Here is a 27,990-nt window from a genome sequence, read left to right as displayed (position 1 = left end):
GACACACACACACACACTGAGGCCAAAGATGACGTAAGGCTCATGCTGCAGGTTCCTCTACGAGCGTCTCGTATAATGGAATAAATTTCCATTTTAGTGAACACGGTTTTAACGGTGTTTTATACGAATAAAAAAAAAATCCTCCCTTATGGCACTAGTTCTGTCTTTACAAGCAATACATATTCATCCGCTTCTACGTGAGTGTCAAGAACACAGCAGTACCCGGATGGACTGTCATGGCCGCCGTCGCTGTGGATCCACAGAGAGGAGAGGAAGAAGGCAAATGTTTCTGTTGTGTATTTTTTCAAGCTGAACATTGTCTTTATGATGCTGGACGTAGACGGGACGCCGCCTGAACTTCCATCGAGTTCATAGTAAGAAATAACTGGTTTCCCGTAACTTTGAATGTCTTTGCGTGGGTGGGGGCTTTATTTTGGTGTAAAATAACTGCTTATTAAACTCCACAGACACTAACCCTGTCGTGAAGTGGCTCGTATATTTCCGACTAAATGGGGAAAAAATAATAATAAAAAAATCGGGCACAGTACGCTAAACTGTCACCGCGTACACCGCAGACTCCTTTGTTGTTGTCCGTCTTGCAGCCTTTAATTCTCCCACTGGTGCAGCTCTCCCTCGCGTTTCCTAAACTTAAACGACTATAGAGCAAGTTACCCGGAAAAGTACGCAGAATTTGAATTAAGATGTCGAACTTTCTAGCTGTGATACAGCTTCATATTTTGTACACTTCAGCATGTTATATTACCTATGTTATATAGTTTTGACACGGTGCAACTTTTTCTCTCATGCCCAAGCTTCTTTAATATCTGCCCGATCTAGGTGTTGTGAGCATAGAGCAGCCTACCTCTCTGCATTCATGATGTTGAACGAAATCCTGGTCACTTTAAATGGCATTAGAATTACTTTCATGTGTCCACTTTTATAATGCACAATTAGAATTAACTAGGTTTATGTGTATAGCATATTGTGTTTTGATATTATTTTTCCATGCACTATGCTAGGGCTATATACACGTTTTTTAAAGTATTTGTCAGTATAGTTTTAATACAAAAAGGTTTTCTTTTTTCTCTTCTTTTGACTGAAGTAACTAAGTCATAAAATCACGGCAGCCATTTTTCCTCCCAACATGGCTTCCTCATCCACAAGGTTGAGTGAGACCTGGTCAGCTGCACACTGATGTAACCCTGTAGTGGCAGTAACAAAGTTACATTAATTTGTTTTATTTTCCCTGGACCACTGTCCATACACTACAAGTCAAAGGTTTGGACACACCTTCTCATCTTAAGCTGGGCATACACTGTGCGATTTTTTTATTTATTTATTTATTTATTTTTTCAGTCGCGTTATTCAGCTTCAGCTCAAACTGCACGATTGACTCGCAGGGGTTAGAAGTTCGTCGGTCACGATGCAGGGTCTCACACTATACGGCCCGATGCTCTGATGCGACCTGAGTGCTCACACTGTGCTCACACTGTGCGTCCATAAAAATGAAGGTTATAACGGAAATTCTGTCGCTCGCTCTCCCTCTCTGTCTTTCACTCACCACCATCAACTTTGCTAAATTGCTAATGAAAAACATTGATCAGGCAGCTGTGATTGAGCAGCAGTGTAGATCCAACTATTTTCACGGTTGTTGTGGTCGTGATAATTTTGTGAGCCACATCGAAAAGACTCAGATGAGCTTTCCAAAGTTCTACAAGTGCCTCCATCGCTTGTGTCCAGATCACACGCTGCACTGCTGTGCTACTCCGTCTTTTTCACCGACATTTATGTGGAGGATTTCAAACAGGTTTGAAATCCTCCCGACCAAGCAATTGATGATCGGGAGCTGGTTGTGAGGTGTTAATCGCTTCTCATTACCCCATGTATACTACACGATGAACAACGCACGATGAAGGCCAAACTCGGGCCGATCAACAAAACGGTCGCACGACTGAAAAATGGGCTCAAAATGGGCCAAAAATCGCACAGTGTAAGCCCAGCATAATGGATTTTCTTTATTTTCATGACTATTTACATTGTTGATTCTAACTGAAGGAATCAAAACTATGAATGAATACATTGAATTATGTAGTAAACAAAAAAGTTGGAAATAACTCAAAACATGTTTTAGGTTTTTCAAAATAGCCACCCTTTGCTTTGATTACTGCTTTGCACACTCTTGGCATTCTCTCAATGTCCTTCATGAGGTAGTCACCAGAAATGGTTTTCCAGCAGTCTTGAAGCAGTTCCCAGAGATGCTGAGCACTTGTTGGCCCTTTTGGCTTCCTTTTTTGATCCATCTCATCCCAATCCATGTCAATTGGGTTTAGGTCAGGTGACTGTGGAGGCCAGGCAATCTGGCACATCACTTTCCTTCTTGGTTAAATAGCCTGGAGGTGTGTTTGGACTCACTGTCCTGTTGAAAAATAAATGATGGTCGAACTAAACGGAGAAGCAGATGGGATGGCATGTCGCTGCAGGATGCTGTGGTTGCCATCCTGGTTCAGTGTGCCCTCAGTTTTGACTAAATCCATAATGGTGTCACCACCAAAGCACCCCCACACCATCACACCACCTCCATTCTTCACAGTGGGAACCATGCATGTAGAGACCATCTGTTCACCTTTTCTGCGTCGCACAAATACACCGTAGGTGGAACCAAAGATCTCAAATTTGGACTCATCAGACCAAAGCACAGATTTCCACTGGTCTAATGTCCATTCCTTGTGTTTCTTGGCCCAAACAAATCTCTTCTACTTGTTGCTTTTCCTTAGCTGTGGTTTCTTAGCAGCTATTTGACCATAAAGGCCTGATTCGCACAGTCTCCTCTGAACAGTTGATGTAGAGATGTGTCTTTATTCTGTGTTGCATCTATCTGGGCTCTAATCTGAGGTGCTATTAACTTGCCATTTCTGAGGTTGGTGACTCCGCTGAAACTAGCAGAGGTGACACTTGGTCTTCTTTTCCTGTGGACTAGTTTTGCTGTAGCGCTTGTTTTTCGACTGCACTTGGGGATGCATTAAAAGTTTTATCAATTTTCCGCACTGACTAACCTTCAGTTCTTAAAGTAATGACGGACTGGTGTTTTACTTTACTTAGCTGATAGAATTCATATTATGGCAAGAACCAAAGAGTTGTCAAATACGGCTGTCATCTCTGTACCAACCCGACTTCTGCACAACATAGTCGATGGTTCGAACCGATTAAGAGGTAAAGAAATTCCACAAATGAACCCTGACGAGGCATGTCTGTGAAGTGAAGACCATTTCAGGTGACTACATCATGACGTTCAATGAGAGAAGGCCACGGGTTTGCAGTGCTGTCAAAACAAAACAAAAAGTCAAAGGGTTGCTACTTTGAGGAATCTAAAATATAAGACCTATTTATCAACTTCTTTTTGCTACATAATTCCATGTATCTTGCTTCATATATTCGATATCTTTTATATGTATCTACAACATAGAAATTTGGCCCAAACAAATCTCTTCTGCTTGTTGCTTTTCCTTAGTCGTGGTTTCTTAGCAGCTATTTGACCATAAAGGCCTGATTCACACTGTTCTCCTCTGAACAGTTGATGTAGAAATGTGTCTGCTACTGGAACTCTGTGTGGCATCTATCTGGGCTCTAATCTGAGCTGCTGTTAACTTGTGATTTTTGAGGCTGGTGTCTTGTATGAATTAATCCTCAGCAGCAGAGGTGGGCTTCCTTCCCTGGGGCGGTCCTCATGTGAGTCAGTTTCATTGTAGCGCTTGATGGTTTCTGTGACTGCATTTGGAGACACATTTAAAGTTTTAGCAGTTTTCCAGACTGGCTGCCCTTCAGTTCTTAAAGTAATGATGGGCTGGGGTTTCTCTTTACTTAGCTGATTGGTTCTTCCCATAATATGAATTCTAACGGTTGTCAAATTGTGCTGCTAGCTGTGTACCAACTGAACCCTAACAAGGCTCACTTGTGAAGTGAAACCATTTCAGGTGACTATATCATCAAGCTCATCGAGAGAACGTCAAGGGTTTTGCAGCACTGTCAACAATGCAAAGTGTTGCTAATTTGAGGAATCTAAAATATAAGATAAGATACTTTTTTTTTCTTTGCTACATAAGAAGAAAGGAAAAAATAAAAAAAAAATGTAAGAATAAAGAAAAAACATTTAATGAGAAGGTGTCCAAATTTTTGATTGGTAGTGTATATCAGGCATAAGTAAAGAAGAATTCTGGATTTGAAAAGAGTTCATCAACTTTATTTTAAACACGATGTGTTTTTAATCTCTGTATAGTCTACTATATACAACAAAGAAACAACACAGTTACACAGTTAGTCTCACAGGCACCTGGTAAGGGCCTTATACTAAGATTGTGAAGGAATTTTAGTGATTAAAAAACAGGGAAGTAAAAATGAAATGGTTTAAAAGCAATAAAACTAAGACTGACATTTTACAAGAGGGAAGTGCAAATTGCATTAATAAATAACATGTAAACAATAAATCTAAGAAAAACAGCTGCATGAAGGTATAATACAAAAATATATTTGGGATCTCATGAAGTTATTATAAAGCTTTTTAGAGAATGGTACAAATAATTTCCCGAAGTGTTCTATAAGTAAGTAAACAGAAATTAAAATGTATTTATACAGCACCTTTCAAGATAAAATCACAAAGGGCTTCACAGAAGCTAAAACATAAAAACAAAGATCAACCAAAAGCAAGTTTAAAAAGATGAGTTTTTAGGTGTGTTTTTGAAAGACATGACTGAGTCCACAAATCTAAAACTCAGTGTGTGAGAGTTCCAAAGTCTTGGGGCCACAGTTACAAAAAGCTCTGTCACCTTGTTTTTTCAACCTTATGTGCTGGACAACTAGCAAGCCCTGATCACATGACCTCAGGGACCTGCTGGGGATGTAAGGATGTAAAAGATCACTGATGTATGTTGGTGCTTGTCCATGCAGAGCGCGGCAGTTATTTTCAGTCCGTTTGAGCGAGAAGGAGTTCTCCTGCCGCAGAAGTATGAAGTGGAGTGGGTGTAATGGGTTGTCCATGATGGAGTGAAATTTGTTGAATGACCTCCCTGTCTCAAACTGACTCAGACATCTCCAAATTCTGACCAATGATGCTTCCAGCCTTCTTTATTCTGATGGCATTGCTGGCACTGATGCTACCCCCCCCAACAACAACATGCTACAATAGGCTGGTAGAAGATCTCCAATAGCTTGCTGCATGCATTAAAGGATCTGAGCAAGCTTAGAAAGTAAAGTCTGCTCATCTTGTACACAGCATCACTGTCGATCTTCCAATCCAGTCTGTCATTCAGGTGAACGCCAAAGTGCCTGTAGCTGTCATTGTTTGCACCTCTTCACCCATGATCTTCATTGGCCTAGTCTCACAGCATTTTTTTTTTTTTCTTCCCCACCAGAAGTCAACCTTTTGTCTTGCTTACATTCTCAAGTGAGGTGATTTCTTCCGGAGCACTCCACAAAGTTTCTTAACCAAAGCCAAAGTAACCAATGGTAACTTTGGCTAATATTCGCTTGCGAGGTAGATAAAGGGGCCTGCACTGAATGGACGTGGTCTCTATAAGTCCAGTGAGCAGTGACTGTCTATCCGGTTGTTCAGTCTGACGTCACTGGCCGTGTCTGGGCCTAAACTCCGCTGCAGGTCCATATATCAAACGATCACTGTGGCATTACTGAGAGTTGAAAAACTGTCTAAAGTCTTTCATCTTTAATAAAATGATCAGTCTTCTTCTCTACCAGGTGTAACAATTGAGTTTAACATCCAGGCATCCATGAAAATGGAATTTATGACATTTAACGGCGTTAGAAGTTAGCAGGAAGTTAGCTCGCTAGCTTCTATCTAAATACAATATAGCATGTCCTGACTGCGGGGTTATGGAAAAAAATTCAAACGTACAGCTCTGCTATAACTTCCAACATAAATGAAGACAGAAAACTAAACAGCAGTGACGTTTGTAGGGTTACTGAAGTTTGGCTAGCTGGTATATAATGATGTGCTACGTGACCGCTAGCGACACAGCTATGTTAGCATAACATAAACAAGCTTAACTTTTTTTCCACTCGATAAAAGTTAACGTGAGTGTTCTCGGTGGTCAGGAACAAATGTAATCGCATGGCAGGATGCTGTAAAAGGACTAAACTTCAGCCAGGAGAAAAAGTGAGATAATCCATCCACAATACGAGGTTAGTCATTCATATACTGCTGCATGGGCTGTGCTGTAGTTACATCGTAAGGTTTTAAAAACTGAGCTTAAATAAATGATTAGCAGTAATAAAAGCCGAGGGAGGTCAACAGTGATCACTGACTGTTTTAGGAGCTTTCTGAGATTAAATAGAAGAAAATACAAAACATTAAACATGTTAACAACACAAAAGCCATATTAAACGCAGACTACTTTAGGCCCGGAAGCAGGATTCGTCACGTCATCACTGAACAACCGGATAATTCTGCTGTTATGGTACCAGCCCTGAAGCATATAACCACAGAGCCCACCGCCCCTTACCGGAGACGTTATTGCAGTCCTGGGGGTGTAATGTCCGGCCCGGTAGCTCCACTGAGGTATCTAGGATTTTTGACGGGAGCCAGGATTCAATCAATAGACAACACTCCCGGACAAAGCAGTTGCAGTAGATTTCTGATTGTAGCAGCTGTTTTTTTGTTGTTTGTTTGTTTGTTTGTTTGTTTTCCCCAATGGATCTGGGATTGGTGAGGTTAATGGATAGAAGCGGTGGTTTATGTCATTGTTTTCGCAGCTGGACGAGCTAGCCAGCTCTGCATCCCCACTTTTGTTTCATATCTCTGCACCATGGGGAATACCAAGAGCCCCAGGTGGGATACTGTGAGACCTATCCAAAGTAAATTCTGAGTACAGGCTGAGGCCGATGTCTGTTAGTTCCTGATAACTGAAAGTGACCAGTGCGTTGCAGAAAGATGCAGTTAAAATGCATAAAAAACACATAAAGGTTCACAGTTGGGAGCGCTGTGCTGCTCCGTATGTCTATCTTTCTATATTGAATGCGCTAAAGCTCAGAATTCATAAAAACTCATAGAAGGCGCACATGGAGCATTCAGGATTTGAAGGCTGTTTGTGTGGAAGACTTGGCCAAAATCACACCTGAGCAATGCATGTGACTAGTTTTTCTATACAGGAGGCGTCTTGTAGCTGTCATCATCAACAAAGGCTTTTGTACGAAGTGTTAAATGCCATTCCATAAGTGTGTTCATTACTTCTTCCCTCTCATTATTATGCATTACTTAATTTATGGACATCTATGGTTTCATTTCTCTGCATGTGTGGATTTGATTGGTTGTTATTGATATCTGCTGAGAATTTCATGTCAATCATATCTTTAGAGATATATTTACTAATATAATTGGTGATGTTCTCAATAATTATTTTCCGTGTGTGTGTAAAGATTTTAAAAAATATAGTGAAGAGAGGCAGTTGCCTGCCTCTTTACAACATAGCAGCTTCTCTCAGATAGCCGAGTAAGAGCACCACCTGGATTGGCTACAAGAAAGCCTGTGAGTCAGTGACCCACACATGGATACTGGGATGCTTGGCACTGTATAAGGCTAATTTTGTGCTAATAACATTCATCTGGATCTCACACAACACTAAAGCCCCTTTTCCATTAGTACCTACTCGGATCGACGCAGTATGGTTTTCAGGGTTTCCTTTAAGTCATAGTACCTGGTTGCAGGTACTTTGTTTGTTTGTTTGTTTGTTTGTGTGTTTGTTTTTTTTAGTACTGACGTCACATTTTAGTACCTGCTCGGATTGAGCAGGTACTAAACATACCAAGGTGATGCTGAGTCCCTGCTGTTTCACTTAGACTACCTGTGGGGTGTCATGTTTGGCTGTACTGTATGCCATGTAGAAGAGTATAAACAGCAGTTCATGGTCAGTGGGGCAATTGTTTTCGGTTTCTTATTATAAAAGAGTTTTTAACCTCCTAAGACCTGAACTCTTTCATGGCATGCATTTTTAATTTCTCTTTGCTATTTGGGCTGACTGGGGCCTGATGATTGTAAAAACAAAGAATTCTGTGTTTTGTTTTGTTTTGTTTTTCTTACCTGATTTTTGTTTCTGAGAAAAATGACATCCACATATGAGGACATTCGCTATAAATTTCGATAGAACAGTGGCAGTATAATGTCCTCGTAAGTGGATATCAGGGTCTTGTAGAGAAAAATTTAGTATTTTGGTCTAGACAGCCCAAAATGTGATGTCCACATATGTGGACGCCAGGTCCTAGGAGGTTAATGTGAAGAAGTCCCAAAAGAAAATGAAACAACTGATTTATACTCTTGATATACAGAACACGCATGGTTATTAATAACACTATTAAAGTTAATACTAAGGATTGTTGTTGAAATTGTTTTTGTGATTGTATGCCTCTGTCTTCCAGACATTGGGATCACACTACAAACTCCTTTTCTTCAGAACACTGGTTAAGGTTTTCCCAAAGGAGCACAGGTAACAATAACTGGTTATATAATGTCATTGATTCTTACTTAAGTAATGCTGTTAACTTCAGGCATGACATGTTTTGTTTGTTGGTTTGTGTTTATTGTCTCCCAGTGCTTAATGAATTGACTTTCAGTTTTTGTTGAAGTAATTTTCTCATTTGCAAAATAATATTTTCGGAGTAATCGTTATTGCGATCCACAGACTATATAATGGAGATGCAAATAGCATAATGTGAATTTAGATGGTTTGTCTGTGTAGGTAGGTTCTGAGTCATCCTGGACAATCCCACACTGCTTCATAAATGTTGATGATGTCCAGGCTCTGGGGAAGCCAATCCATGACTGATTGCTAGTGTCATGGGTCCATTCTCTCTTAAGCCATCCAATTTTGAAAGCATTTTCTGCTCAAAAAACAAAAAAATGGTATCTGTAATTGGGATTGATGCATTAAAAATGTAAGGAATTTGCTGGTTAAAATATGAATAAACTTCAGTCCTGTTAAGCTCCGTATTTGAGCACACACTAGTCAAGAACTTTACATTGTGATAACTAGTGACAATTTCTGCATGATATATAGCTTTATTTTACTTAGACCAAGTAAACTCTAAAATACTTCTTAACATGCATTTCACGGCAGATTGTATTTTATGCCGATGATTAGTGAAAATTATCGTCAGTGAAAATAAGTGAAAATGCAGCAAATGTCCACAGAAATATAGGTTTAATGTCATTAATAAGCTTTGAGGCACATTGTGTGATAGTGATGTCACAGTATTAGATTTATTTATAGTTATTTGTATACCAGTACTTTAAAACAACTGATATTTGATAGACTAGAATAGCCTTTATTGTCATTGTACAGGGTACAACGAAATTGGAGTGCCACTCCCTTGGTGCAAAAATACAATAATAAATATAAATGTAGAATATAAAAGGTACATTAAAACAAACAATAGTAAGTACAATATATACAGGATAGCACAATATATACAGGATAGCAGCATTAATATAATGACAGTAAGAATAGCTGCATAATAATAATTGACGGTGACAGTATGGTGTAGCTAAGCAGTTTCAATTGTTTTTATGCTTATTTACTATGGTGATAGCTCTGGGAAAGAAGCTATCCCTGAATCTGTTCTGGTTTTATGTGACCTGTACCGTCGGCCTGATGGTAATAGTTCAAACACTTGATTGCTGGGGTGAGAATGGTCCTTGATGATATTGCCAGCTCTGCTGAGGTACCGAGAGTTTGCAATGACCTCCAGGCTGGGCAGAGAGCAGTCAGTGATCTTCTGGGCTGTGTTGATGACCCTCTGCAGTGCTTTCCTGTCTGCAACTGAGCACCCTGCATACCATGTTGTTATGCTGTACGTTAGGATGCTCTCTATGGTGGCTCTGTAGAATGTCACCAGCAGCCTCTCCTCCAGGTTGTTCCTCCTGAGCACTCTCAGAAAGTGGAGACGCTGCTGGCCTTTTTTACCACCGCCGTGGTATTTGCAGTCCAGGAGAGATCATCAGAGATCTGCACGCCCAGAAACCTCATGGAGTGCACCATCTCCACACAGCTCCCGTGAATGTACAGTGGGGCCGGGTCTGCTCTGCCCTTCCTGAAGTCGAAGATAAGTTCTTTAGTTTTCGTGGTGTTCAGTTGGAGGTTATTAACTGAACACCACTCAGTCAGTCTGTTGACCTCATCTCTGTAGTCCGACTCATCCCCCCTTGAGATGAGTCCAATTCTGAATGCCATTCTGAAATAAATATAACCAAACTAAGAGTATAAAATTCGAGGATATAACTGTGTGGGGAGAGGACTAAAAATAAAGAGTTTCAAATATTCATGATCCGGGGGTGCTGGGGCTCAAGACGCATCACAATATTAATCCTATATCACGATATAGCCCAAAATATTGCAATATTAGATTTTCCTCATATTGCCCAACACTATGGGCAACACTCTTTATCCTATCGAGGATATTCGAGTGATCAAGATTGAAAGGGTTTATTGTCATGTGTGCAAAGAAAAGCATTTCTCTGTACAATGAAATTCTTTCTCTGCTGTCCACACGCAGATTCCGGTTAATATGTACACATAGATTAAATACAAATACCAGGAATAAATAAGTGGAGACAAAAAAAAATTGAAGTGTTAAATAGATTTATGTGCAAAAGAGCTATGAGCTTAATATGCTGGTTATGTGAGATGACCTGATGTGCAAAAATTATTACTGTTAAAATAGGTCAGCTGTTAAAGACTCTGATAGCAGTGGGGAAGAAGGAGTTGTTGAGTCGGGATGTTCTAGATTTCACACTTCACCTGAGGGCAGAAGTGTGAACAGTCCGTGTTGAGGGTGTGTCGGGTTTTTGAGGATGGAGGCAGCTCTCCTCTGGACTCTGCGATGGTAGATGCTCTGCAGAGAGGGCAGCGGGGTCCTGATGATCTTCTCCGCAGTTGTTATTCAATTTTATTTATATAGCGCCAAATCACAACAACAGTTGCCTCAAGGCGCTTTATATTGTACAGTAGATCCTATAATAATAGATACAAAGAAAAACCCAACAATCATGTGACCCCCTATGAGCAAGCACTTTGGCGACAGTGGGAAGGAAAAACTCCCTTTTAACAGGAAGAAACCTCCGGCAGAACCAGGCTCAGGGAGGGACGACCATCTGCTGCGACCGGTTGGGGTGAGAGAAGGAAAACGCTCTCTGCTGGCGTTTGGTCCATGGCAGCAGTGCTGGCGTACCATGCAGTGATGCAGCTGGCCAGTGTGCTCTCCACAGTGCAGCTGTAGAACCTGCCGAGGATCTTGGCTGACATAGCAAATTTCTTCACCCTCCTCAGGAAATACAGCCACTGCTGGGCCTTCTTGACCAGCTGTGTGGTGTTCAGTGTCCAGGTGAGGTCCTCAGTGATGTAGACGCCTAGGTGTCTAAAGCTGCTCACCCTCTCCACTTCAAGGCCCCGGATAAACAGCGGCTGGTGAGGCCTCCTCTTCTTCCTCGTGTCCACTATCATCTCTTTTGTCTTATCAATGTTGGGGGTGAGGTTGTTGTCCTCACACCACGACACCAGACCGGCCACCTCTCTCCTATAAGCCACTTCGTCTCCTCCAGTGATGCGACCAATCACTGCAGTGTCATCCGCCAACTTCAGTATGGTGTTATTCCTATTGAAGGTGACACAGTCGTGTAGAGGATGGAACTGAGGACGCAACCCTGTGGAACTCCAGTGTTAGTAATAATGCTGGCTGAAGTCCTGTTGCCGATCCTGACGGACTGGGGCCTGCCAGTCAAAAAGTCCTGTAGCCAGTCACATAGGGTGGGGTGTAGGCTGAGTGTTGCCAGCTTTTGAGTGAGTTTCTGTGGGATGACAGTATTGAAGGCGGAGCTGTAATCAACAAAAAGTACCCTGATGTATGAGCCTTTGTTTTCCAGGTGGGAGAGGGAATAGTGAAGGGCAGCAGCGATGGTGTCTGATGTGGACCTATTGGGACAGTAGACATACTGCAGGGGATCCAGAGTGTCTGAGATGTTGCTCTGGATGTAGGCCAGCACCACTCTCTCGAAGCACTTTGTAATGATTGGACTGGTCTACAGTCATTTAGGCGGGTGGCTGGGCTTTTCTTGGGAGTTTGTCCAGCCAGTCTACTTGTGTTTTGTAGATTTGGAGAAGGCATTCAACTGCATCCCTCAGGTTATCCTGTGGGGAGTTTTATGGGAGTATGAGGTGTCTGGCTGATTGTTACAAGCCATTCAATCTCTGTACAACCACAGCTAGAGCTCAGTCCGCATTGACTGCAAAAAGTCTGACTCATTTCCAGTGGGTGCTGAACTCCTCCAGGGCTGCCCTTTGTCATTAGTTTGTTTATAAATTGTTTGGATAGAATATCTAGGCATAGCCAAGTGGTGGCAGGCTTCGGCCTTGGTAACCTCCGAAGCTCATCTCTACTTTTTGTGGATGATATGGTCGGGTACTGACCTCCAGATCACACTAGAGTGGTTTACATGTGAATGTGGGAGACCTCCAAGTGTGAGGCCATGGTCCTCACCAGGATTAGGGTGGAGTGCCCACTCCTGGTCAGGGAGAAGTTTCTGCCCCAAGTGGAGGAGAAGTATCTTGGGATCATGTTCACAGGTGAAGGAAGAGGGCAACAGGAGATTACGAATTGGGGCTGCAGCTGCAGTGATGTGGTCATGGCACCAGTCTGTCGTGGTGAAAAGAGAGCTAAGTGTGAAAGTGAAGCTGTGAATTTACTGGTTACAAGCAGCAGAAATGAGCTTTCTCTGAAGGTTGGCTGGGCTCTTTTGGTTGGCTGAGCTCCTCACGCTCTTAGAGAAAGGGTGAGGACCTCAGAGTAGAACCGGTACTCGTCTGGGTGAGATGTTCTGGGGGCCCTGGGGTTGACCCAGGACACAATGGAGAGATTAGACATATCTCGGCGGGCATGGAACACACAACACTTTGTGATGTGTCAGCCAGTCGTGCACCTCTCAATTTTTGTAACTTGGCATGTCACACCAGATCTGCTGCATGTGGATTGAAGACACATGTGTATGATGGTATTGATTTCATACCATGATTTAAATGATATTCCACCTCAGGACCTCAGAGACATACAGATATACAGGGGGAGACGTTGGAACACTTTGAAAACTGTGGAAAAAATCAAGTCAAAAATCAAGTCTTGGTTTACAGTTTTGACGACTTTTGGCTTCCTCCGCCATAACAGCAGGTATAAATACAAAGTTCAAAGTTTCTTTTAAACGTGGTTGTAGCCATTACCCAGTAAAGTACCCAGTCCCGGATAAGTGTGTGTGTGTGTTGGTGCATCTCTCTACTTGTATTAATCAAGAATATATTTGATGTCTTACAGAAACCTTCATACTTGCAACAATGGAAGAAGATGGATTACCATACGACTCTCCAAAAAACTGCAACAAATCTGTAATAGAGGATGAAAAGGAAAAAGTAAAAGACTTTCTGTATAAGCATTTCAGAGATGTAACAGATGGGTCGCTCTTCAGTAATGCGGAAGAATCTGCCATTAAGGATAATGGGACTTCCACTAGAAAAGATAAAAACTCTCTTAACAAAGCCCATTGTAAAAATCAACAGGGGGCTGTATTCTCTGGCAAAATTTTGAGTTTTGGATGCTCAGTTTGTAAAGATAACTGTACTTTTAGCCCCAATGACCTTCTTAAACATTTTAGAGCAGTTCACAGAGGAACCCTTCCTACATACCCTTGTGATTTATGTGATTTCATCACAAATGAGTTCCCTGCTCTTCAGCGCCATCGGATTGAGCACAGAAATACTCTGGTTGCATGTGAACTTTGTAATGATGATGTACAGTACTCTCTTCTTTTGCTTACCAGACACTACATCATGTGCCACAGTGTAAATGGACAGTTCAGCTGTGACTGGTGTGAGTTTACAACTGTGGATGCAGGGACATTTGTCCAGCATATCCATCATCATAATGAAAGTCATTGGAAGTGTTTGAAATGCAAACATATTAGCTTGAACGAAGAGGATCACCAGAAGCACATGAAAGCTCACACGGGTACATTTCCATTCACATGTCAAGTCTGTGGATATGGTGCAGCACGAAGTGAGTACCTTAAAAAACACATGGCAGCTGTTCACAAAGAGGTGACAGAAAGAAAAAATGCATGGAAGGCTATAGAAGACAATGGCTCACCAGCAAATTCATCTGTGAACTTGAAATTGATGGTTAAAAAGAATAGTGAGTCACAGGAGGCTCAAAGGATATCAAAACAATATCAAAGTGGCAAACTAGTTAAGCCAGACAAATCCTTAGAGGACACCCAGCACTTTGTTGATGGGACTGTAGCAAAAAAGGACAAAACTTTGTGCAAAGTTTCCCATAATACAGAACAGTCAACACCAATCATGTTGGAGGAATGTGATAATTGTCCAGCTTCTGATAGTGGAAGTCACAACAATGCTAATGGACTGACTGTTCTAATGGTTAAGAACAAAATCTCCCTCCCCCCTAACTGCACAACCAAAGTTATGGGATTCAAGATGGTCGACGGAAAAAAACATTTAGTTCTCAAAGTAATCCCAACAACAAAGCAAGATCAGAACCATTCCATTGCGGAAGGGGGCTTCTCCTCACTAAATTCTGTGTTTGATAAAAGTAAAATCTCTGAGACTGAGCTTTGCTCTGATAGCAGGAGCTCGACATCACAGTGCTTAGCTGTTTCACCAAGAAGTGGATCTTGCATACAGATAGATCAAGAGGATATTTTGGCAGTTAAAGTAAAAATTGAGGAGGAGGAAACATCAGTTGGGGCCCTTAGTTCCACTCCACATATCGAAAGTGTTGGAGAACAAACAAATGCTATATTAGATACGTCATTAAATTATGCAGATGTCTCATGTCCCACAAGAAATGAGTTGGATCAGGCGCATCATCCAAATGAAACAAACTCTATGGAGGAAATGAACTTGAAAAGTAAGTCAGTTACCCAAACTTCCAGTCCTTGTAGAAACTGCCATAGTGTTTCCAACCACCCTGCAACAGTATGTTCTGTTAAGGTCAGTGGTTTATCATCACCTTCAAAGTTTGCTCAAGATACACTGCTTCCCAAACCCATCTTTAGAAAAATCGACGAGGAGTCTAAAGCTGTAAATGAGCTATCCATACCTGACGGCATTTGCCACCTAACTGATGAGCACAAAGGGAATTCTGCTTTTAACACTATGGAAAATGGACATCAGTCTTCCCACGTTTCTTCAGATAAAAATGACAGGTTTAGAACTGAGATGGTACATAAAAACAGACCGCAAAATGCAAAACATACATCATGTTGCCCGTCACAGCTGTCTCCACCAAATTCAGTTAGCTGCAGAGAAAATGCCATTGGCTCGGAGAAATGTAATCAGGACTCACCAAACCAAGAAGTATTTACTTTTCACAATTATTCGAAGGATGCTTTCAACATTTCATCAAACGTCACCCCAAACTTGGAGAATAATTCTGATGATAACTCGGCAAATAAAAGACATACCTCTAAATCATCACACTTCAACTTGACGTCAGCAGGATCACCAGAACATTGCACAGGAAGTGCACATGGTGACACTGAAGTTGATGAGTGTATATCTAATGTTGATGGTGCTCTGACAGAAGAAAATCCCGATGTAGTGCTCCAAGACTTCAATATTGTCAAAATTGAGGAAGAGACCATTCCGATATCTAAAAGACAGCCTACGAGTAGTTTAACATCCCTCGGCAATTTTGTGGAAGAACATTCTAATGCAATCATCACCCAACAGCTTAACAAGGAAAAAACAGGTTCTTCAAGTGCAAACGATGATTCTTTAAAACCAACAAAAAGAACTGTGCGAATTCTTCAGCTACCAGAGGCTAATCAGCCAGTACTCCTGACAAGGGGTAGTGAGAACCAATTTGCAATGCCAGTGCAGGTCAAGGCTACCCCAGGCTTTAAACTCATAACAAATTCTGCAAAGCCTCAAATCAATGTGTCTTACATTGAAAGTTCAAGTAAAACAACAGGTCTAAATCCAGACAGCAAAAGGATAGGTGTACAAGCAATAAAACCTGGAACTGTTGAAAAAGGGACAGCTCTTCTTTCTGGTGTTCAACCAGGTTTTGGTACCGGTTTAAATCACTACCTTATTAACAGTGCAGGTTTAAAATGCCCTGTACTCTTTTCAAGCACATCACAAAATGCAACTTCAGACAAAACTGCAAAGTCACAGTCAACGTGCTACTTGGTACAAAGGTCTGTTCCTTTTGTCCAGGCCCCTAATACTCCTGCCCTCAGACTGGCAAGTGCCCAGCTTCCACTCAACTCACGGCCAGTGCTAGCGATGCCAGTGAGTTGTGCAGACAAACCCAGCGCACTGCAGACTGGTCGGCAAGCCTTCTTGCTGCGGTACATTTCTCAACCCAAATCAAGCCTACTCTTGAACAACCAAGAACCAAACAATGGAACTCATTGCAGCCAGACGAGTGAGGGCTCTGGAAACAAAGTTATATTTAAAATTGTCACACCCACTGGTAGCCTTCTTACAAATGGCACTCCCACCTCAAATAATCAACCTTTGTTTTTGGCCACCAGACCTCAGACTCAGTGTTTCCTGGTGTCAACAAACAAAAGTAATGCAGCTGCTTCCACTGGAATAAAAAAGTTGATCACCATTCAGAATACCAAACAAAAAGATGTCACTGATTCCTGCAGTGCACCTTCTCAGACAACTGTAAAGGCACAACAACTGTGTGACTCAGAGAAACCTGTCCTAGCCCCGAGGCCAATTCGGCCTCCAAGCCAAAGGAAAAGGCGCAGGAAAGCATTGTTTGATGAACTTCCAGGAGCAGTGCACAAGGCAAGAAGATTCCTGAGTAAACCACCAACTGAGAAAGATACTGTGTTATGGAAACCTGTAGCCAAAGAGGTAGAACGGACACTTAGACTTGCCCCATTGAATTCTCTACAGCAGATCAAATGCCCTAGTAGAAACCAGCCTGTAGTGGTGCTCAATCATCCAGATGCTGACATTCCTGAAGTAGCCAACATCATGAAGGTAGTAAATAGGTACAAAGGTGCTGTCACTAAGGTGTCTCTGTCTCAAAAAACAGTCCAAGCACTCTTAGAGCTTGGCACCCAAGGGAAGAATTCCTCAACCAAAGACGCATCTCATTTCGACAATCCAAAATCTCGACCGGTGCAGAGTTCTGTCCGGGAGCGATTCCTCCTTAAACTGAAACTCAAAAAAAAAAGCAAAAAGAAGTATGAGGTTGTAAAGACTTTATCAGGTTGTAGAGAAGAGCAAGTAATGTTTGACTGCTGGTTTTGTGGTCGGCTCTTCAGCAGTCAAGAAGATTGGATTGGCCACGGTCAGAGGCATCTCATGGAGGCAACTAGAGACTGGAATAAACTGTTCTGAAATTTTTCTACTATGTTAAGATGGGTGGACATATTCTCCTGAGTGGAACTGTTGTTCTGCTGCTGGTTGTATATTGTATATTTGCGCATTAACAGCCTTCCACTATTAGTTTGTTCTCTGTATGTTCTCTGTAAATTTAAATATATATTCTTAAGTGAGTCATAGTTTGTCTTTTAATAGGTGCATATTCTGGTAAATGATGCACTGCATGCATGATTTGTCATACATGCAGATGTCAAATTGAACTGTGAAAATGGTACACTGTAATTAGGGTTGTATTAAGAGCACTGGCTGAACAAAAGAAACATAAGCAAAGGTTGTATGTCGAGTTGGATTGAATTCCTCAGGTAATTTTAGAATTCATTTTGTTTATCATGTGTCATTTTTGTAAATCATAGTTCTAGTTTAAGGGACTTTTGTATTTTTTATTATTCTGTACTCAAGGACATGAAGCTGTTATTTGTATAGTTAACAATAAACCTTATAAACGAGTTACATTATTTTATGTTTGTGAAGGAAGGGGGAAAAGCAGTTCTTTGTCTGAATGATTTTTTTTTCCCCACATATAGTTATAACTGAAAAGTGTATCATTCTATACTATGTTTACAGTTTACTTATCAGGATTTCCCTGTACCATACTTGCATCATAACATGAGCTGCACCTTTTCATAGTTACCTGTCTAAAACACCCAACAGAATAAATTGTTGTGAGTCATTGTTTGAGTCTAAATTTAATGACAAATCATTAGGATGATTTTTCTTTCAGCCTATGCATTTATTTCTTCGGTCTTTCAAAGAAGCTTTTGGTGCACTATGTTGCTACCAAGAGAGCTGAAAATGTCAGTCAAGTGTTGCATGGCTTGACAGTCAAGTTTGACATCCACTTCCACGAATTCCAAAATGACTGGCTTCTTTAAATAATCTGTGAGTTCATTAGTGACTGAGGTAATGGGTCCAAGATGCAGACCAAAACCTGTTTTATTCATGTTTTTGTTCGGCCTGTTTGTGTTGTTTCAGGAGGGGTTGTTTTGGGGGGTTTTTTAAGGTCTAGTTCAGTAATCTTTCCACATAAAATTTAAGGAATATACAAATAGTTTTTTATATGAATAGTTTACGTATTACTTTAAAGTGGCAAATCGGAATACAATAAGCTTCAAATAGTAATGGAATAAAACTGATCCTTCTTACCTGTCACTTATCCTTATTTTATTTGTTTTTTCTTTCCTCATTCATGATAAGCTTCTTTAAGTTAAAAACACCCTGGGCTGATATCACATGAAAAGCATTTCGTGAAAGAAAAGGCTGTACAAATGTATGCCTAAAACCTACTTTTACTGGCAGTAACAGACTAAAATAGATAAAAATAGAAAATGACAACAGGGTCATTCAATATCAAATCAACATGGGCCTTCTGTTTGACCATCTCTGATTTGCATAAAAATTTTGTCTAAAGTTGTCTAAAGCTTCAGATATCAAGTTTTCAAGAAATGTTTTTCAACCCACTTTAATTTTTTCGGCAAATGGAATACATTTCTGAGGATTCGAGGATGGTACTGATAACTAAGAAAATTTTTGTTAAATATGTGTATATTTTTCATTTTCAACATCTGGATTACAATTTTAAATCATTTTTTAAAAAGTGTTTTCTAAACTATCTTCGAAAATTTGAACATACATGATTGCTTGTGAATTTTAGCTTCATATATCAAATACTTTAAGATTTTTTTTCCAACAAAGGTCCACCCACCTATTATCAGGTCCTTTGCAGACTGTCCAATCTGAATATAACAAAATTCTGGATTGTCCACATGGTACATAAAAAAGATACAAGGTGCTAACCCTAAAACACTCATCCTAACCCTTATGGCACCACTGATTAAAAAATTAATTTATTAATTAAAAAAGCCTCTGCACATTTATACCTCCATACATCTGATAACACATAAAGTTATCTCTAAGATAGGGCATTGCTACTGTTTGCTGGGTGCTTCCTGACCTTACCTGCTGGCATTGCAAGTCCACATATGATATGATGTGTGCTCACCTCTTATAACAACTTTATGATTACAGAAACCAGAACTCTACATTGAACCTCAAACATGCCCAAAGATGAAAGTCCTTTATATGTCTAACAGTATGTTGATGCCTGTGTCAATCCTGTGTGTTCTATGCTGATATGAGGTGATGTGTGTCAGTGTGTATAGGTGGGCGTGCATATCTCCGTCTGTGTGCTCATGCCTATATGAGGTTATATTTGTGTCTAGGTGTGTATGTGTATGCTTGTTTATCTAGAATAAAAGGTGAAAGAAAAATCATCCCAACAGTCCCCCCTTTTTTGTGTTTTTCACTATTTTGTCGTAGTCCTTTCACCTTACCAAGTAACTATTAACCCTAAATTCCTCTACTACATATGCAATGACCTAAAATATGCCCATTCAAAAGTACACAGATACCTTAAATGAATTAATATCAAATAGGTACAAAATAAAGATTACATGATGACAAACTCCTCCAGGCTAATTAGCTCTATTTATGCTACCTGTGGTGGTTTAATTACATTAATCAAGCATGTAAATTATGTTTAACTATCAGAACAACTGTCATACTGCCCGCACCTATCAAATACCATGCATTTTGTTTGTATGTCTGTAAGGGTTTTCACTGAATGCTTCCTAATAAATCCCCTGGTCTCATGCACTTTTCTGATGAGATTTTGAACAAAGGTCATGTTTGTGACCACAGTAACTGGCTTCAGTATGATCGCCCTTAAGATGGGCAACAACTCAAAATTAATTGAGTTGATACTGCGATCATCACCAAAACCACGGAGCTGATTTACACCATGGCAGCAGTGATCACTTAGATGCTTGGCTACAAGATGAACAGCCACAAGGAGCAGTACCCTCCATGAAAAAGGAGACTAGAGGCCAAGAATAAGGCAGCACTAAGGGGAAGTGAAGAAAGGAGCAGGGGCGTATTCGCATTCTAGACAGCATCTAGGATGTGGGGTGGCTCATTTCTAGACCATTTGATTTCAACATTTCTTGATATCTATATATTGCAGCTTGCTGGCTGCTGACAGGAATGTTTTGAAGCAAACTGACTGATGATCAGTCTCCTTCTCAACTATCAGAATTGACTATGCTGCTTGAGGTCACCGACAGGCAAACAGGTGACCTAAAGCAGCATTGGGTTTGAGTGTGCCTCAGTGTTAGCATTTCCTGTTTTATCATTCCCCTTCAATTCCTTGAGCAGAGAATATTTTTGCCGTCTTTGACAAGGAGCCACAGAGTGCCCCACCACTGTTTTGCAGCCTACTGATAAATGACAATATAAAACAAGGGTAAACTTTGCAGAAATGTGGGAGCGTGCAAGTGTTGTTTCTTAAAATGTTAAAATGTTGGAAACGTGTGTGTGTGTATAAGACCAAAAACACATAAAGTAAGTAAACATATACAGAAATACACACAAAAAAACAGGTCATGTAGACCCTCTACATGACCTGGGCACTGAGGGCACAGTGATCTTGATTGCAGTGGTCAGTAGGCACTAATTTCATTCCTGCTGCTCTCTAGTCTTGAAAATGACCTTCTCTGGACTAGGTTTGGTCTTCAAACAAGTTACCTTTGTGAAGTACCACAGTAAGAAGTGAATCCTCCTGGCACTTTGTGCTGGGGGACCCGATCCTTGGGACGGACTAATTTTTGGTGCAGCATGTTTTGGGGTTTGAAAACCACAGAGATGTGGGCGTTTAGAGAAAATGTGTCTCAGCTGTTCCAATACTCCTGACACATAAGGGATCACTAAAGGTTGTACAGAAGTTGTCCTTCTTCTTTCCTGGATCGCCTGGAGCATTCTTTCGGTGCCTTCCCAGCTTTGACGAATGTCCAGCTGGGATAACCACATTTATTCAGGGCCTTTTTGATATGATCTTATTCTGCTTCCCTGGCCGCTGTGTCTGTGGGGATGGTGTTTACTCTGTGTTGTAGCGTCCTGATGACACCCAGTTTGTGATGACAGTCAAACCTTAAATACTCATCCGTATGTGTTTGTTTACAGTACACATCATCTTTAAATGTCTCACATTACTGATGGAAATCTGACAGTCTCAGACTAACCTGTCATTTTACATTTCCTCCCTGGTGAAGTTGATGTATTGGTCTGCCGCGTTAATGTGATTATTGAATTATGGTACGTCCTGAGATTTGATTTTCATCCAGGTATGTCATCCACAGGCCTGAAATAATGACTTGGTGGTTTTCCAGGGTAGGATAACAGAGCCCACTTTTCCACTTCTTCCATGTACAAGTTGGCCACAATGGGTGAAACTGGGGAACCTATTGTACACCCATATTTCTGCCTGTAGTACTGACCCTTGTACATGAAGTATGTGGAATGACAACAGTTCACGAGAGAAAACACACTTGGTCAGTACTGAGAGTGGTCCTGTTGCTGAGGTCTGGGTAATTCTGTAATCTCTTACAAACTATCCCAAAAAGTTGATTCTGTTCATCAGGACAAAACGTTTCTTCCACTGAAAACGCTACGTCCAGATGAACAGAATCAACTTTTTGGAATTTAGTTACCTGGATGATTGGGCATGAATCAAGACACTCTTACGAACTACATCCACTACTTCAGTGACTGGAACACAAGTCAAGAGAGATGTAACCTCATACAAGACCATTGTTTCATCTGTCTACATAATAACATTTCTCACCTTCTCAACAAAATCCAAGGTGTTGTGGATGTGGTGTTTAGACCTGCCTACTAACAGATTGAGGATCAAAGCCCGACATTTTGAAATGTTATAGGTGACTGAGGTGATCATAGAGACAATTGGTCGTAAAGGTGGTCTTTAATCAGTGGTTGTTGATCAAGAAACTGACCTCACAGCCCATTGTTAATCAGTGGTTAGTTTCAGTCATTATGTAAATGTACTGTCTAAAGGTTGGGGAAACCTGTGGTCAGCTGAGACTGAGGAAGTCCCTTGGATGAGTCACGAAAGATTTCTCCCACTGAAAACGGCCTGAAATAATGAACAGAATCAACTATTTGGGATTTCCTTACCTGGATGATTAAGCATGCATCAAGACAAGAAGTCTAAAACAGCATCTAACTGTAACCAGCTACTGCAGTCCTTCAGCTGTTAAGATGATGGTGATGTTCCCTGTGATTTACTGTGTTTAATGAACAAAATTTTCCCCAATTTAGAGAAATTATTAAATTCTGCACAGACACTGCAGATTGTATTTTATTGCCTTTATATTGCATTTACCTGTAGGGGAAGGATTTGGTTGACAGTGACAGTGGTTATACATATATTCACGTAGGTCCTGCATTTGACAAGTGTCTTTGCCACTACCATTTTGATCAGGCTTCTGACTGTTTCCTATATAACATACAGACTTTATTTCGACTTTGTTTATGTATATATATTAGTGCTGTCAAAATTAACGCGTTAATTGTTGAGATCAATGCGAAATGTTTAATGCGTGAAAAAAAAATTTATGCTGATTTTTTTTTTTTTTTTTTAAATTTCCTGTAATCTAAGAACTCATGAGCACCTCTGGAGGAGGGGGCAACAGTGTGCTATGCTGGCGTTTGGCCTGACAGAAATGATTAGAAGAAGAAGAAGTGACACCATGTTAGTATCTAGTTAACACTAGCTAACACACACAAGCATGGACGAGGGCGAACTTTTGGGTGGAAAGTTTCTCTTTAAGAAGTTGTCTGATGGCTTGTTGGACAAAACAAGAGTAAGATGCACAATTTGCAAAGCTGAATTCAGGTACCACAGAAGCACTTCATCACTGGCGTATCACCTGAGAGCAAAACACCCAACTGAATCCGGCTCTACGGGGCCTCGCCAGTCTACGCTTCAGGAGTATGGTGCTCGTGGACGAATAACAAAAAATGTGACAGAAAAATTTGAAAAATTAACCAATTCCTTGGTTGTTTGGATAGCTGCCGACCAATTAGCATAGTAGAAGATGATGGACTGAGAGAAGTCATTCGCGCTGCATCAGGAGATGTGTGTTACAATCTGCCCTCGAGAGGAACCATTGTGTCGAGACTGCACACTTTGTATGAGGACCAGAGGGCTCAGCAGTGCAGCAAGCTTGTGCAAGTAAGGAACGTCGCTCTCACCGGAGACCACTGGAGACCGACAGTGCTCTTAACATGGTTGCAGCCGCCAGACTACCTTTATTTGAACACATGCCCTGCATGGCCCACATTCTGCAAAGAACAGTCACAGTTTCTCTTAATGACAGCGCATTTGAAAGGGCTCTGGCCAAATGTCGCAAGATTGTTGGACATTTTAAGCAACCGCTCAGGAATTAAAGGCACATGGACATCAGACATAACCGCTTGTTCAGGATGTTCCAACAAGATGGAACTCCACCCTAGAGATGATCAAGCAGATCCAGAGAAACAAATCTGGGCTGACCACCATCCTGACTCAGCAAAACAGCAAGGTGACCATGTTGACTGATCAGGAGCTTCACAGACTGCAAAAGCTGGAGGAACTACTTGAACCTTGCAGGCAAATCATTTTGTTTCTCATGATTGTGTGTCCTATCTTTGTGTTCTAGCTTTGTCTTCAAAGCTGTTCTCCACCTCCACCTCTCTGTGTATTTTCATATGTGGTATTTATGTTTGTCTCTGTGTGATTAATAGAAAAATACAGACTTGATCTTTCTATTGCAGATATGTGACCAAACTGCTGGGGGGAGAGCTGTATGTCTCCTGTTCCATGGTGTTGCCAACCTTGTTTCATTTGTTCAGGATTATGGAGCCCTCAGATGATGACCCAGTCTACGTTTTGAGGTTTAAGAAGGTTTTTACCACAGACCTAGCTCAGCGGAGGGACAGCAGCAATCTCACATGGCTGAAGATTGCTACTGCCCTTGATCCCAGGTTTAAAGACCTTAAGTGCCCTTTCCAAAGATGAAAGAAGAGAGGTGTGGGCTTCAGTACATGACTTTCTGATGGCAGAGACGCATACACATCAACCATCTGCTCAGACAACAGAGGAACCATCACCAAAGAAGAGCAAGATGTCCATCTGCTTGCTGGGTTCTTCTGATTCAGATACAGAGGAAGAGGACGATGCTATAGACCGCTGTCTGAATCTGTACAAAACAGAGCCCAAAATTGACATAGGAGAGTGTCCACTACAGTGGTGGTTAAAGAGAGAAGGAGCACATGCCAGGCTGGCACCAATTGCACGCAAGTACCTGTCAACACCTGCAACCACAGTGCCTTGTGAGAGATTATTCTCACTCTCAGGTCACATCATTCAAAAGAAGCGTGCTTCTTTGTCATCAGACAATGTAAACAGAATAGTCTGCCTCAGTAACTGGCTGAGTGCAAAGAAGGACTAAGCCAGATTGCTCCTTTGAAGTGAAAAATGTTCAACATTCTGGGTTTTCAGCTGTGTCTTTTTGTGTTTTAAATACTGAGTTTTGTGCACTCTTTATTGTTATGGTATTCACTTTAACCTGTAGGCCTGGGTTCAGTCACTGTTGATGGCCTTAAAGGTTTTTTTGTAAGTTTTCACTGTGTTAAAGATTGATGAAAACTATTAAAATTCTCTTTGAATTTCAGCATACATTCTTTGTGTTTATTCTGCATTTACTTTATTGTATTGCATAAATGTCTGTTACAATCTTAAAATATAAAGTTGAAAAAAGGCTTAATTCATCCATCTTCCTCGCCCCTGGCTGCTGGCTTGTTTTTTGTGGGAAAAAAGGACAGGACGCTCAGGCCCTATATTTGATTTCAGGGGTTTAATGAAATAGCTGTTAAAAACAAATATGCTCTACATCTAATTTCTTCCACTTTTGTTTTCACAAAACTGGACCTCCGAAACACCTATTACCTGGTGCAAATACAACAAAGACAGACCATTGCAAAACTAAGGCAATAGTAGTATTGCCGACTCCCTCCACATGTAAGCAACTTCAAAGATTTCTAGGCTTTGCTAACTTCTATTGCCACTTCATTAGAAACTACAACCAAATAACACTCACTTATCCCATTTCAGTGTTGGGAAGGTTACTTTTAAAATGTATTCCATTACAGATTACAGAATACATGCCCCAAAATGTATTCTGTAATGTATTCCGTTACGTTACTCAATGAGAGTAACGTATTCTGAATACTTTGGATTACTTAATATATTATCATGCTTTTTACAACTACGTGAATGTACTATTGCTGTGTGATTTATTACTATTACTGAAGGTCCGCAGCTCCGAACCGTAGTAAAGGGACCTCTGACTAATACGACGGGTTCCGTGTCGGGCTCTTGGCGAAAACTAGCTTTACTTTGTTGTCTGGGTCAACTTTGCTTGCGAGAGACAGAGAGACCCCTTGAAACACTGCTCCAATGGAACTTATTATTTTCGGAGGAAAACACGAACACAGTGTACAGTCGAGTCTTAATAGCATACTTACAACTGGGCTCGTCAGGCACTCTTCTTGGCTGAAGTGGTTATTATTATATTTACATGCCCCCCCCCCCCCCCCCTTTTTGAGACACTCCCATGTGTCAATTCACCAAAACTAGAAATCAATTTAGTTATCATCTTAAACTCGTTGAACTCTTGGCTCTGCCCTGAGCCTGCATCTGCAGAACTGCCTAGAAACAAAACCTGTATGTTAATATGAAATTCACATTTGTAACTCTGTTTTTTTTTCCCCCACTGTCTTTCCACAGCAGGGGAATTTATGTCTTGAATCAGCTATGAATTCAGCTCACCTGATTTATCACTGAGCCCAGCCGTCACTGGCATCTGATAGTGTGGCACTGCATATTCTTTCCTTAGTGTCGCTGTTTTCAATCTGTCAATTAGAGTCCTTTAACATGAATTAGACCGCGTCCACAACAAGTCAATAACTGTGAATATGGCCAATTATCAATCAGTTACCAATCAATGATAAAATAATAGCTTTTATTTTCTGCATGCTTCAGTCAACCACTCACCCAGAGGATCTTCAATCTCAGAAAATTCCTTCTCCTCATTTATTAATGTCTGTCGTCCTTCCATGCCCTGGTAACTGGCCCATCTGGAGCTGTATCATTTTGAAATGTACATACAACAAGCCAAACCACACCTTGGTCACACCAACCCTTTTTCCACCCGGAGGATGTCTGACGCCATCCTAGTCTGGACTGTCAAAGGTGACTTCAACGCCAACTGTTCTGACAGTCCCGTTTGTGACAGTCAGGTTAGCCAATCTTTGCACATTGTAAGGAACATAATCAACCTGGTCTTGGGTATTATTTTAAAATATTATATATTATAGATTATAGAATTTATGGTGTTATCACCCCCATCAGGGCTTACCTTTCCCACTTTTGGTGATATTACCCTCCTTTTGCATGGAAACAGGTGGCGTGGTCAAGTGGCTGCTATAGGAAACAAAAGCTCAGGACAGAACAGTTATCAGTCATGTGCTTCATACAAAATTTAAATATATTTTAATTTCATGTTGATCCTCTGAGTGCAATGGTACATTTTAATTTGAAATTATCAAAGTTCAACACAATTTCTTTATTTTGCTTTTGTTCTTTTGCAGTACCACATCCTAGCACATGCCCCTGTCAGTTGTATTATACTTTTAATGATTGACTATTTTAAGGGGAAAAAACCTCAGTCACGTGGACCAGGGTTTATCATGGTTTATCATTACACAACTCTATTTTGGACGTGACAAATCATACCATACCCTTTGTTTTTGTTATTGTTTTGGTTTTGGCGATTTTCCTATAAAATATTTAATTGGCCTTTTACAATGGCCTGCCATGCTGAATGGTAAGATGTTTCAGTGATTAACCATGACAGAACTTGTTCTCCACTTCTTTCAATTCAATTCAATTCAATTCAATTTTATTTATATAGCGCCAAATCACAACAAAAGTCGCCTCAAGGCGCTTTATATTGTACAGTAGATAGCACAATAATAAATACAGAGAAAAACCCAACAATCATATGACCCCCTATGAGCAAGCACTTTGGCGACAGTGGGAAGGAAAAACTCCCTTTTAACAGGAAGAAACCTCCGGCAGAACCAGGCTCAGGGAGGGGCGGCCATCTGCTGCGACCGGTTGGGGTGAAAGAAGGAAAACAGGATGAAAGACATGCTGTGGAAGAGAGACAGAGATTAATAACAGATATGATTCGATGCAGAGAGGTCTATTAGCACATAGTGAGTGAGAAAGGTGACTGGAAGGAAAAACTCAATGCATCATGGGAATCCCGGCAGCCTCGTCTATTGCAGCATAACTAAGGGAGGATTCAGGGTCACCTGGTCCAGCCTAACTATATGCTTTAGCAAAAGGAAAGTTTTAAGCCTAATCTTGAAAGTAGAGATAGTGTCTGTCTCCCGAATCCAAACTGGAAGTTGGTTCCACAGAAGAGGGGCCTGAAAACTGAAGGCTCTGCCTCCCATTCTACTTTTAAATACTCTAGGAACAACAAGTAGGCCTGCAGTGCAAGAGCGAAGTGCTCTAATAGGGTGATATGGTACTACAAGGTCATTAAGATAAGATGGGGCC

General features: G+C 40.9%; 1 protein-coding gene across 2 annotated transcripts; it reads left to right on the top strand.

Moving 5' to 3' along the window:
• The first annotated feature begins 3 nt into the window (after positions 1-3).
• On the top strand, positions 4-18,158 carry si:ch211-214e3.5 (zinc finger protein 518A). Of its 2 annotated transcripts, XM_031739761.2 has the most exons (3): positions 4-374; positions 8,419-8,486; positions 13,357-18,158. In XM_031739761.2, the coding sequence occupies exon 3, from the start codon at positions 13,377-13,379 to the stop codon at positions 17,421-17,423; it is 4,047 nt and encodes a 1,348-aa protein (XP_031595621.1). In that variant the 5' UTR covers positions 4-374; positions 8,419-8,486; positions 13,357-13,376; the 3' UTR covers positions 17,424-18,158. The 2 variants fall into 2 exon arrangements, with proteins under 2 accessions (XP_031595621.1, XP_039472211.1); XM_039616277.1 differs by lacking the exons at positions 4-374; positions 8,419-8,486 and adding an exon at positions 11,067-11,462.
• Positions 18,159-27,990: the final 9,832 nt, after the last annotated feature.

This window comes from Oreochromis aureus, linkage group 8, assembly GCF_013358895.1.
Source record: "Oreochromis aureus strain Israel breed Guangdong linkage group 8, ZZ_aureus, whole genome shotgun sequence".
Classification (NCBI taxonomy): domain Eukaryota; kingdom Metazoa; phylum Chordata; class Actinopteri; order Cichliformes; family Cichlidae; genus Oreochromis; species Oreochromis aureus.
Note: the sequence above shows the minus strand (reverse complement) of the source record. Positions and strands in the feature narration are given on the sequence as shown.

Excerpts from the sequence above, each read along its gene's own strand:
- si:ch211-214e3.5 (XM_031739761.2), top strand. The coding sequence starts at position 13,377 with ATGGAAGAAGATGGATTACCATACGACTCTCCAAAAAACTGCAACAAA.